Source organism: Lygodium microphyllum, chromosome 23 (assembly GCF_053477565.2).
Source record: "Lygodium microphyllum isolate KBCC chromosome 23, Lygodium_microphyllum_v1.1.10, whole genome shotgun sequence".
Lineage (NCBI taxonomy): Eukaryota > Viridiplantae > Streptophyta > Polypodiopsida > Schizaeales > Lygodiaceae > Lygodium > Lygodium microphyllum.
Window position 1 is genome coordinate 72,807,548 of NC_141157.1, and position 12,923 is coordinate 72,820,470.

The following is a 12,923-nucleotide window of genomic DNA, read 5'->3' on the forward strand; positions in this document are numbered from 1 at the left end:
TAATTATACGTTCATTAAAATTTTGAATACAGATAGGGCATGCATGATTATTCAGCAAGGTCTGAATCATATTTTGATCATATTTCCATACTTTTCTGCATTATCTCTATGCAGGTGTTTGGGACAAAACTATGTGTACAACCCATTGTTCTCATTGACTAGTGTCATGCATTATGAAGTTTGGATGAAACCAGATAATATTGAACTTGTGCACGTTGGTACCCTTTAAGCAGAGCTGAACTTCATATAAAGAAACTAGTCTATTTTATGAATTAGTTCTACTCAAACTTAGGTAAGAGCTTCAAGTGTTTGTATACTATGTTGAGTGGAGTCATATTGTGTGTATAAACAAGAGTATTTCAATGGCAGTTTAATGTTTTTGTATACTTTCTTGGCAGCTTAATGTTTTTGTATACTTTCTTGAAGGTAGTCATCTTGCGTGTATAAACAAAAATGTTTATGCCTTCAAGAAAATAAAACAAAGCTTTTATGATGTTGGTATGATGGACTTGTTATTTTGTCTAATATATTTAGCCATTTTAGGTAGCTTATGGGATTGAGTAGCTTGTTTGCAAGGATATTATTATAAGCATTGAACAGCATGCTAGTTTTATACCTTGCGATGCAGACAAGTGCTATTCTTGATATGGGTCGAAACATCAAGCGGATTGTTTTGTTGAGTGGGACTCCTTCTCTTTCCAGGTTTCCTGCCCATTTCAACTCTTGGTGTAAATATCACATTGCAGTTTGTTCATACTTATTTAATTTTCAAAGTAAAATAATGTTTGGCTTGGAATATAAGCTTTAAAAAGATTTACCTTTCACAATATTGTGTGCAGCAAGCAACATGGGTGTCATGCTGTTACTCCTTTGTTTTCTGTATCAAACATTAGTCACTTTCACAAACTTGTCTAATATAAATAACCAAATGAAGACCTTGCTGACAGTCAACCTTAATACCATACTCTTTAATTGTGGAAATAAAGGGGAATTAGTGTATTTAGTTTGCAACTAACTGGCATTGGATGTTCTTTGGTTCTGTGTGTGTGCGTGTGTCGAATGAAAGCCAAAATGACAGCTAAGAAAACAACTTCAGATTCCATATTGCTACACATACTAGCAAAATACTAGGAGAAAAGACACATTTCCAACCTCTTGAAGGATGAAATATACAAAGGCCAATCTTGAGATTTCCAAGACATGGATCTACCTTTGATGTGAGAGATGAGAGATCCAGCAAAGTTTTTGTTCCAACAAAAGAGGATGCTGTTCTATTTGTGGAAACAAGTGGGAGTTAAATGTATTTAGTTTGCAAGTAGCTAGCATTGAACGTGCTTTAGTTGTATTGTGTATGAGGAGGAGAGGTTCTTGTCCATGGACTTTGGAATTCAGATAACTTCTTCCATCTTGGACTGCCAGACTCACTTTTTACTAAGCCCTTGTATTAACGACTTTCTTCAGTTTTTGTATGTTATTATCGGTGCCTCCTCAAGACCATAATTTCTTGTCAGCTTACTTTGAAGATGGAGTGATTGGTGTAGGGGTGTTGAAGTTTGAGGTTGCAATTATAGGTTCACACCAGAGGATCCCCACGGCTATCTAGATAGTGGTAGGGAACAATGTAGTCTATCAGAGGATCATTATCATTGGATAACTCACCTATGGAAGTTCGGACATTAGGCAATAAATTACACTAGGTTTGGGTGGTTTTAAAACTAGTTAACATGAGTCTTGTGATAGATGAAGAGACATGCTTGTCTATGGACTTGGAATTCAGACACCTTCCATCTTGGATTGCTAGACTCGCTTTTTACTAAGCCCTTATTTTAACAATTTCCTTCAGTGTTTGTATGTTATTATGGGTGCCTCCTTGAGACCATTGTTTCTTGTCAGCTTGCTTACTTTGAAGATGGAGTGATTGGTGTAGGGGTGTTGAAGTCCGAGGTTGCAATTATAGGTTCATGGCAAATAATCCCCATGGCTATCTAGGGAACAATTTAGTCTATCAAAGGATCATCGTCATTGGACAACTCACTTGTGCAAGTTTGGACATTAGGCAATAAATTACACTATGTTTGGGCAGTTTTAAAACCACTTAACATGAGTGTTGTGATACATGAAGATGGGTTTAGTCTAGTGTTGTTGGGCTAAGGGTGTAATAGTAGGGTAGCCCAAATGGCACAAAAACAACAACACAAAACAGGAAAAGTAAAAAACCCAATGATGACCTTCCTTGCCCTTATTACTTGGTACACTCCTTTTGCCAGGGCATAGGTGGAGTTGCCACTTGGGTTGAGGGCTTAGGGTGCCTCTTCGGTCTGCATTGTTCTGCCAACTTAGTCCACATGGTGATAGGTTATGAGAGCATCATTGCCAATAAACAACTCAACTAGTACTTGTGATGTTCAGAGATGCAGTACTATGCATGGCTTCTCTCAGCACACCCAACTCTTAACCCACGATTTGTTCCATGTGCACTTCGGTTGTACACAAGAGTTGTGGAACATGCAATGTTTCCCCTTTCTCTTGGGGTGGGAACCTTGTCACATTCAAATCTAGCTATAGCAAGGTGCCTCTCCATGATGCCAATCACTGCAAGCATACTTCTGCTACATGGCTTTGTAAATTTACATTTATACTTCAAAAAGCTTTTTAGTTATAACTCTTGTAGGGGTAAATAAATCTGATATTTGTGTCACCTCACTTATAAACAGCTTTATGAGGATTTTCTCCTTTTTTGTTGATGTGTTTTTGACACCTTCTAACTGTGAATTTGAGCTACGTTTTTGTCTGCGATTACTTACGATTTGGGTTTGATTTGTAGGCCTTTTGATATTTTTCACCAGATTAATCTACTAAGGTGAGTTACTTATTTTGCCTTTATAGTAGGAAAAGAGAAGCAACATTTTAGTAAATATCTGCAATGCCTTTGACAGCCCTGGTTTACTTGGACGAAACAAATATGAATTTGCTCAAAGTTATTGTATTGCCTCAGAAGGAAGTCAAAGAAGTTGGCCAAAAGTAGGTACATCTAGTTCTAAAACTAACTATGAAATGGTTATTATATATATATATATATATATATATAGAACCCATTTTTGGGTAATTGTTGTTTCCTGCAATGTTAAGTTTTGAAGGAAAAGGTTTTGAAAAGCATGGGAACATGGCTTTTCTGCATGTGTCAAGGAGTTAGGTGTATATAATTTACTGACAAACAATGATAAAGAGTGCAACCCATTTTGGCTGAGTCTTAGCTTCATTGCTGGACAGAAAAATTGGTGTCTGTTTTTAGAAATAAAACATTCTGTTAGCTGAAGAAAATGTTGCAAACATCAGAAAAGGATCACAAATAAACTGTTTATCTGGAGCTGGAACAAGATGATGGTAATCAACTTTTGTAGAAGGGTCCAGATGGCACATGCTTTACTTACAATATGGATGGCAAATGCTTTACCTGGATTTAGATGGTCTGTGTGGCTCAAGAAGGTGGACATTATTGCAGCACAAAGTAAATACAGTGCATCCATATGTTCATATGTTCAAAGGAACATAATAAGATCTCCCTTGCATCTTAAAAGCAGGTTGTTCTACCCTTGCTTTTAGTGATCTTGATGTTGGAGTGATGCTCATGCACAAGTAATGCTTTTTGAACTGTAGGGATGCTCATGCACAAGTAAATACTTTTTGAACTGTATATACCTAGGAAGCTTCAACTAAAAGAACTCCAAGAACTTCATATGTGGAGACTTTAACATTGCTCATGCATATTGATAATATCTTAGGGTGCTCTCGTGGGCCACTAAGGTCAGTTAACTGGGTATAACATATTCTATGTAGGCATAGGAAGCTTCAACTAAAAGAACTCCAAGAACTTCATATGTGGAGACTTTAACATTGCTCATGCATATTCATAATATCTTAGGCTGCTCTTGTGGGCCACTAAGGTCAGTTAACTGGGTATAACATATTCAAGGATGAGGTTCCATATTTTTTTCTGTCTTTTTGTTCATTGTGTTGTTTGCTCAAAACTAATATATAACATTTTCTGTAAAAAATAAATATATGAATGTTCCCATGATTGAATATATTGGTTTGAAACTTCTCTCTAGACACTGGATGTGGTTTTGCAAGTGGATGTTTGACATTAGAAGAGGTAGCAATGAGAATTTGTCAATTACTATGGTTATTAATATCTGAAAATCTCTTTGAAGCCTTGACAAAATACATTTTATCAACTTCTTAGCTCTAATTGCCTGTGCTTTTGTGAAATCACACAGATCGCAGAAAATGTATAATATAATCTGCTCTCTCTCTCAGAAAACATCATCCTGGGCAGTTTTTTGGGCTTTATCCTTTTCAGTTTTGTGCAGGACTTCTCAAAGGGGCGTCGTTTAGATGAGCTGAACATTTTATTGAAGGAAACAACAATGGTTTGTTTGATAACCTTTGAATCCTTGTTTGTTATCATTTATAAAAGTACATGTTTGTTTCAAAAGATTACCTACGTTGGAAATGCGATTATTCTTCAGAGTTAGATGGGTGTCACCAAAATTGTTTGATATGTTTTCTGTTCCACAAAAAGGATTAATTCATTACCTAAAAGGCAGGTATTCGAAATAACATTCTAGATGGTTGAAACTTTAAAGTGCAGAGCTCAGGTGTTGGACAACTTCTGACTGGTTTTTGTTGCTAACACATGCTCAGAATGGATTAATTGTAGGTGAATATATAGCTTGGGACATTGTCGTCTTGCCTTGCATGTGGAAAAGGGAGCTGGAACAGCCTCACCTAGCTGGAATAAAGTTTAGATCAGCATTAGCTGTTGAAAATGAAGCTTATATCACCCTTGCTGATGGAACAAACCTTCAGTGGCTTCAATTGGGAAAGAAAGGAGAAGGAAAGGCTGTCTTAATTGCACAGCCTCACCTAGCTGAAACACAGTTTGGGTTAGCATTACCTGTTGAAAATGAAGCTTATATCAGCCTTGCTGACGAGACAAACCTGCAGCAGCTTTGCTTGGGAGAGAAAAGGAGTTTTATGAAAAATAGCTTTTGGCAGCTTTCCATGCTCTTACTATGTAGAAGCATTATCTTCTTGGATAGCTGATTTATGATGCTAATAATAATCAAACTCTTAAATAGGTCCTTAGTTAGCCCAAGTTGTCAAAGAAGTACATTAGATTCAGATCAGATTGTTCATATGGATGGAAAGAAGAATGTGGATGCTAATGCTTTGTTGTGAAAGCCACAAGTTTTGATACTCACTATTCTGGTTTTTCATGAGCTCGATGAGACAAAAGAGCAATATCTGTAGAATGAAGGTTTTGGAAGAGTATTTGATCAGGTGTCTTCTGGTCATGGTCATGATCATTATGCTAGCAAAGTTGATTTTCTTGTGATGCAGGGGAAACTTTGTGTTAATGAGGCTTTGATTCAAAAACTCATCTATGAGAGTCATTCTCCATCATACCCAGGCCACTTGAGCATTGAGGTGATGACAGAGGCATTGAAAGCTTTGGTTTTATTGGCCTACTTTGAAGCTAGATAATGATGTATTTGGCCATTTTTGCATCATGTTACAGAAGGTCTATGAGAGGTGAACAGCTCTGCGTTTACTTCAGCCTTTACAAAGTCTGGATAGACTGTGGGAGAGTGTTGCTTTGGATTTTTTGTTCAGTCTTCCTTGGACTCAGACTAGGGATGATGACATCTCTACCATCTATAGGTTCATTAAGTCAGGCTCATTTCATTCCACTAAGGAAGATCATTGCCTTCTTCTAGTACCATGGAATGCCTCCTCCTATTGTTAGTGAACAGGATATAGGATGGCAAGTTTGTTTGGGAGAGCATTATTGGAGAATGTGAACATGATTTAAAAGTTTTCTCTTAATTTTTACCCACCAATAGATGGGCAACACGAAGCTGCAAACTCAACGATTTTGGATCTTCTCAAGCACTATGTTTCAATGGGAACAATATCTTCCATTGGTAGAGTTTTCTTATAATGACATCATTCACACCTTGATTGGCAATTGATTATACTGAGACATGGAAAATGGAGCATAATGGCAATAAATAATTCTAAAAGAATGATAAGAAAAGAGTGTTTGATCATGAGGAGTATTTAGCCTCCAAAGAAGAACAAAAGAAGCAGCAAAAGTAGCCATCAAATTAGAAAAAGAAATACTCCTTTCATTCTCCTTCAATCTACACTCATAAGCCAAGAGACTTTTGAAGGAATGCTTCATGAAAGAAGGGAAGTGTTTTAAATGTAGACAAATAGGCCACATAACAAAGCAATGTCCAAATAAAACACAAAGCAAGATCTCAAACAACATGCCCAAGTCACTTGTGGTGATCAATGCTGTCAATGATATAGTACTAATACAAATCACACTCTAAAAATGCACAAATATTAAAAGGTTGGGGGTAGCTGCTGACAAGTAAGCAAGCACTATTTGTGATGGACCTTGGAGTGAATAAAAAATTCATTTCCTTTGAATTGGTTAAAGAGTTTGGATTAAAGAATGAAGAGAATGAAGGGCTTGAATATGCTAAAGACTATAGTATCTTATATTGGCAAGCTCGAATTTCAATTTAAGGCTACAATGATGAAGATACCTGCTGTATCATAGATCTTCTAATTGTGACATGATTTTTGATATGCCCTATACTCCTATGGTAGACTAAGCGATCTTCTCCTTGAAAGAGAAGATAGAATTAACCAACAAAAGCAAGAAGTAGGAGATCCAAGTTGGAGTAATTGGAGACACCATACCCATGGTAAGCCATATGCAAGTCTCTAGAGCAAGTAAGGATTGTGTTCAATGTTGTTATCTTTATGTCAATGATATAAACTCTTGGGAAATTTTAAAGATTGTTTCTCAAAAGATCTTTCGTATTACCTTCCTTCAAAAAGGCTAGAAGACCATCATATTGATATTACTTCGAGTAGTTTTTCTCCTTACCATATTGTGTAAGCTGCTCTTTGCAAGGACCCGAAATGCAAGTAGAAGACCTACTTAGGTATGGGCTAATTAGGCCAAGTAGCTCATCATTTTGCTCACCAGTCCTTGCTCAAAAGGAGGATGGTACATTGATTATCATGACCTCAACAAAATTATTGTGAAGTCTCAAATGTTTTCAGCCTCATTGATCCAAAGAGTGGTTACTTAATCAAGATAATACGACAAGGTATATATAAATTTTCTTTTTGTGAGAACAGGAGTGGATTGAAGCTTAGCTGAGAGTGAAGTAGACAGTGTGGAGAGTGAAAGTACGACACCCAATGCAATAGACTGAAGTGTGAGATGCAAGTACAAAGTACAACCCTTAAACCTTAGGGTTGTAAGAGGGTGTTCACACCCAAAGTGCGTGAAACACGACAAGTGCCCGAAAGTGTGTAACATAGGCAAATAAAATAAAGGGACTAAATATGGGGGAAAAAACCACTCGTACGAAGAGGTAAAAGTGCCCTAGTGTCCTATTGGAGATTACCAACACTCCTTTGTGAGCATACGCGTGAGTAAAACCCAACAAACCCCCTTGGAGTGAAGAGTGATCAAAATACAAGGGTCATCCGCTACCAAAGGAGATCAAATTTAAAGCATTGTGAAATGCTTCAAATTTGTCACGAGGAAGAGCTTTGGTGAAGATATTTGCCACATTATTGGTGGTAGGACAATAGACAAGGCTGATATCTCTGGCATGTAGCCTCTCTCTGACAAAGTAATAATGGATCTCGGTGCGTTTCGTGCATGCATGAAACATTGGGTTCCATTTCACTGCAATGGCACTTTGATTGTTAGTGAATAAAGGAGTAGGCTCTGTGACAGATACATCTCACCTAGCAAGCGTCTAAGCCATACACATTCAACTGTGGTAGTGAAAGCTGCCTTGTATTCAGCTTCACATGATGACAAGAGTGGACTGTTTCTCGCTAAGCCAAGATATGTAAGATGAGCCAAGAAAGAAACAATTGCCACTAGTGAAGTGATGAGAATCATAATCACCAGTCCAATCAGAATCACTGTAAGCATGTAAGTGCTGTGATCCCCCCTTGGCATAAAGCAATCTAAGAGTCCTAGTACCTTGCAAGTAACGGAAAACACGGTTGACAGCTTGCCAATGTGACATGCGTGGCTGATGCATAGATTTTGCAAACTGTATGTCCGGCCTAGTGTTGCATAGGTAGATAAGGCATCCAATCGCTGGAGCATATGTGTATATATCAAACAAGTCACTGTCATCATGCAATGACAACTTCAGTCCAGATTCCATTGGTGTACAGATTGACTTGTAATTCTGTAAGCCAAACTTCTCAAGAAGTTTACCAAAACTGTATGTCCGGCCTAGTGTTGCATAGATAGATAAGGCATTTGATCGTTGGAGCATATGTGTGTATATCAAACAAGTCACTGTCATCATGCAATGACAACTTTAGTCTAGGTTTCATTGGTGTAGAGAGTGACTTGCAATCTTGTAAGCCAAACTTCTCAAGAAGTTTACCAATGTATCTTGACTGTGATAAAGCAATGCCTCTAGCATCATAAATGAATTGAATGCCCAAGTAATGGTGCAAAGACCCAAAATCTACCATCTGAAAAGTTTGCTGCAAATTTTGTTTGAATGCTGCAAATAGATAGATAAGGCATTTGATCGTTGGAGCATATGTGTGTATATCAAACAAGTCATTGTCATCATGCAATGACAACTTTAGTCTAGGTTCCATTGGTGTAGAGAGTGACTTGCAATCTTGTAAGCCAAACTTCTCAAGAAGTTTACCAATGTATCTTGACTGTGATAAAGCAATGCCTCTAGCATTATAAATGAATTGAATGCCCAAGTAATGGTGCAAAGACCCAAAATCTACCATCTGAAAAGTTTGCTGCAAATTTTGTTTGATTGCTGCAAAAGGTTGTCAACATATAGTCAAATGATCAGTATGGATCCCCCCTCTTTACATACATAAATAGTAGACTCTGATGAGCTGTTTATGAATCCTTGGCTGAGTAAAAAGGCATCAATCTTTGCATACCAAGCTTGTTTCAAGCTATATAAGCCCACAAACCAAGTGTTCAGATCCCTTTACTGCAAAACCAATGGGCTGCTGTAGATATACTTTTTCATGAAGTTCCCCATGTAAAAATGCAGTCTTGATATCTAGCTGATGCACAGTCCATCCATAATGGGCAGCCAACAAGGCAACCATAGACCTGATGGTAGTCATGCGGGAGGTAGGAGCAAATGTCTCCTCATAGTCAATGCCTTTCATCTGTGCATAGCCCTTGGCTACAAGCTTGGCTTTATATTTATCAATGGATCTATCTGTATTCCTTTTCAGCTTGTAGACCCATTTTGTTCCAATGGTATTCTTTCCAATAGGCAAAGACACTAAATCCCATGTTTGATCAGTAATGAGGAAATCAAACTCAGCTTGCATTGCTGCCATCAATGCACACTATGTTGTGTATCCTTAAAACATTCATGCTTCTCATCATCAACTGTATTTGTTGCCATAACAAACTCCATGGTATATGCATTATCATACATCCGAGCTTGCCTTCTAGTATGACCAGCCATCAGAGCATCCAAATGACTATCTTTCATATTTTGTAAATACCATCTAGGCATTTGTCTAGCCTCCTGACTATGTATAAGCTCTTGCTGAATTTCAGATTCAACACTTTGCTGAATATTCAGATCAGCCATGGACTGATTTTCTGCATTATCCAATGGAGTAGTTGGTTGAACATTAAGTTCACTTGCTGAAACTCCAGCTAAATCACCAAAAGAAATGGAGAGTAGCCCTTCAAATATATCACTGGCAGCCTAATGTGTGTCAAAACCAAGGGATAATTCTGTTTTTTCATTGAAAACTACATCCCTATTGACAAATACCTTTTTAGAGACGGGATCATATAATCTATATCCTTTGCTCTCACTATTATATCCCGAAAAAATGCATTCGACAGCCTTATTATCAAAATTTTTTCTAAGTACTTTGGGAATGTGAGCATATGCTAGAGACCCAAAAGTACGAAAGTGCCCAACAGAAGGTTTCTGGCTATTCCAAGTCTCAAAAGGTGTGATATTTCTTAATACTTTGGTGTAGTATCTATTCAAAACATGGCAAGCACACATAATTGCTTCCATCCAAAAATTGTGTGGCAAGCTCTTTGCTTTCAGCATACATCTGGCCATCTCTATGATGTTGTGCTAAGAAATGCACTTATTCACTTAAACAACCCCAAAACATGCTTATTTTAGGCTTATTTTATCCAAAACCCTAAAATGGGAAGCGGATTGAGAGAGTTAAGTGGGAGAGGATCTAGAACCCTAATTTTCTATAAATTGGCAGTCAAACCTCGACTCTTTCTTCAATCTCGTTTTTGCAGATTTCAGGTGTTTCAGCTTGTTGCCCACACCCCGTCTGCGGAGGACATCTCAGCCGAAGCTGTCCATTGCTGTCTCTATTAGTTGGCACCTCATTTCTAGCGCTCTTTACGCAGTTTGCAGTTGATTTCGGTTAGGTGACTGTTGTTCTTGTGCAGACCTGCTGCCGTACAGCCTGCCACGTCATCACAGTCCTGCTGCCTACGTTTTCAGTCTTTCTCTCTCCTGCAGATTGTCATGCTTGCGTTTTTAGTCTTTCTCTCACTTGCTACCTACGTTTTTAGTCTTTCTCTCTCTTGTAGGCTGTCCTACCTGCGTTTTTAGTCTCTCTCACCTACTGTCTACGTTTTTAGTCTTTCTCTCTCCTGCAGGCTATCTTGCTTGCGTTTCTAGTCTTTCTCTCTCCTGTAGGCTGTCTTGCTTGCGTTTTTAGTATTTCTCTCATCTATTGCCTGCGTTTTTAGTATTTCTCTCTCCTCATTGCTGTTTGTATCAAATACATCACTGTTGGGTCTGATCCTTGAGATACAGGAGTTCGAGGTTCAATATTCATTCAGTGCATAGTGTGTTTGCTGCATGAGCATCATATTATTCAATAGTTATGCCACTTCATTTATTCACTGTGCTCATTGTCTCTGAGTTACTCTAACCCTAACGGCGTTCTTTTATCAGTCTGTGCTTTGTCGTACGGTTTCTGCTTATGTTTCTGTGTTAGGGTATTTCTTAACATGGTATCAGAGGCTGGTATTCTTTGAGAAACCTAGGCCTTTGATTTGAAAGCTCTACACAAGAAGCAAGAACAATAGTAAGTTCAAATGACTTCGAACACAATAACACTGATTTAGTCTCCAAGACCAACTATGCCGAGAACCGAGCAAGAGTGGGCTGATCAGCTTGCTCCACAAAGTTTCGACATGGTGGATGATACTTCTGATTACGTGGAAGAACAGCTAGACAAGCTAACCTTCAAAGAATATAAACTGATCATAGCTTATAGACTAAAGAAGATTGAGGAGCTTGATTGAAGGATTGCCCTTCAAGAAAATCTCCTAAATGAAGGTATGCATGAATTTCTCTCTTCTGATTTTGCGCGTAAGTCTAATGATGTTGCAGGGCCATCAAGACCTTCATCAAGGATGGGCTGCCCTATTGGAAAACAAGACCCGGAGTATGTTCATTTATTTTATCCACTTCCATCCACTCCGATGTAAGGTACGTTAGATTCATCTTTTGTGCCTTCTTCTTTTACTTCTTCTTCTTTGCAATATTCTGGTAAAGATCATGTGGAAGAAAGAGTACAGTCTGTTGAGGAGCTTGATTGAAGGATTGCCCTTCAAGAAAATCTCCTAAATGAAGGTATGCATGAATTTCTCTCTTCTGATTTTGCGCATAAGTCTAATGATGTTGCAGGGCCATCGAGACCTTCATCAAGGATGGGCTGCTCTATTGGAAAACAAGACCCGAAGTATGTTCATTTATTTTATCCACTTCCATCCACTCCGATGTAAGGTACGTTAGATTCATCTTTTGTGCCTTCTTCTTTTACTTCTTCTTCTTTGCAATATTCTGGTAAAGATCATGTCGAAGAAAGAGTACAGTCTGTTGAGGAGCTTGATTGAAGGATTGCCCTTCAAAAAAATCTCCTAAATGAAGGTATGCATGAATTTCTCTCTTCTGATTTTGCGCGTAAGTCTAATGATGTTGTAGGGCCATCGAGACCTTCATCAAGGATGGGCCGCCCTATTGGAAAACAAGACCCGGAGTATGTTCATTTATTTTATCCACTTCCATCCACTCCGATGTAAGGTACGTTAGATTCATCTTTTGTGCCTTCTTCTTTTACTTCTTCTTCTTTGCAATATTCTGGTAAAGATCATGTGGAAGAAAGAGTACAATCTGTTGACTACGGAAAATGTCCTCTTGAGGACCAATTCTTGTATGTTAACACACGTCGTGGGATTATAAGAAAAAGCTAGGTACCTTTTCTTCTAACCTTCCTTCTTTTCACTCTACTTCACAAAATCAGAATGAATTTAGTGTTCCTTTTTCTTCATTGCATGGTGCATCATCATCTTTACATTTTTATTTTCAATCATCAAATGATAAAAATGAACAAAATGCATCTGCACCTCATACACCTCCTTTTCAAAACCCACCCATCCCACCACATTCATCCGTTGCTTCTCCACTTCCATTCACTTTTTCATTTCAGACACGTTATGCCGCACCGCACATCACAACGGGGATTTATGGAAACATAGACACCTTTAGGACCTCATTCTTACCTCTGTCGGGTGGTGTCTCATCTACTTCACACACACTTTTGGGATCATTGTAGCCTGGATATCCCCCCCAGTCTCTCCCGAGTGTGGATCAGTTGACTCCACAGTTTGCCTCCATGGCTTTCCCGAGTGGACCTTCTGGTCATATTGTTGTGCCCCAGCCTCACTCCACAGTTTGCCTCCATGGCTTTCCCTAGTGGATCTTCTGGTCATACTGTTGTGCCCCAAGCTCACTTTGGACAGGGCT

General features: G+C 38.4%; 1 protein-coding gene across 5 annotated transcripts in view; it reads left to right on the forward strand.

Annotated features, from left to right (window-relative positions):
- LOC148016329 (SNF2 domain-containing protein / helicase domain-containing protein / HNH endonuclease domain-containing protein) overlaps positions 1-12,923 on the forward strand; it is a 184,994-nt gene that overhangs the window by 44,691 nt on the left and 127,380 nt on the right. For all 5 annotated transcript variants that reach the window (XR_015688020.1, XR_015688021.1, XR_015688022.1 and 2 more), the window contains exons 5-8: positions 629-702; positions 2,825-2,860; positions 2,937-3,021; positions 4,371-4,430. Coding sequence is in view for 1 of the 5 variants with exons in the window: in XM_087663656.1 (XP_087519782.1) it covers positions 629-702; positions 2,825-2,860; positions 2,937-3,021; positions 4,371-4,430 (255 nt within the window). In the remaining 4 variants the exon portion in view is untranslated. The remainder of the gene's footprint in view (positions 1-628; positions 703-2,824; positions 2,861-2,936; positions 3,022-4,370; positions 4,431-12,923) is intronic.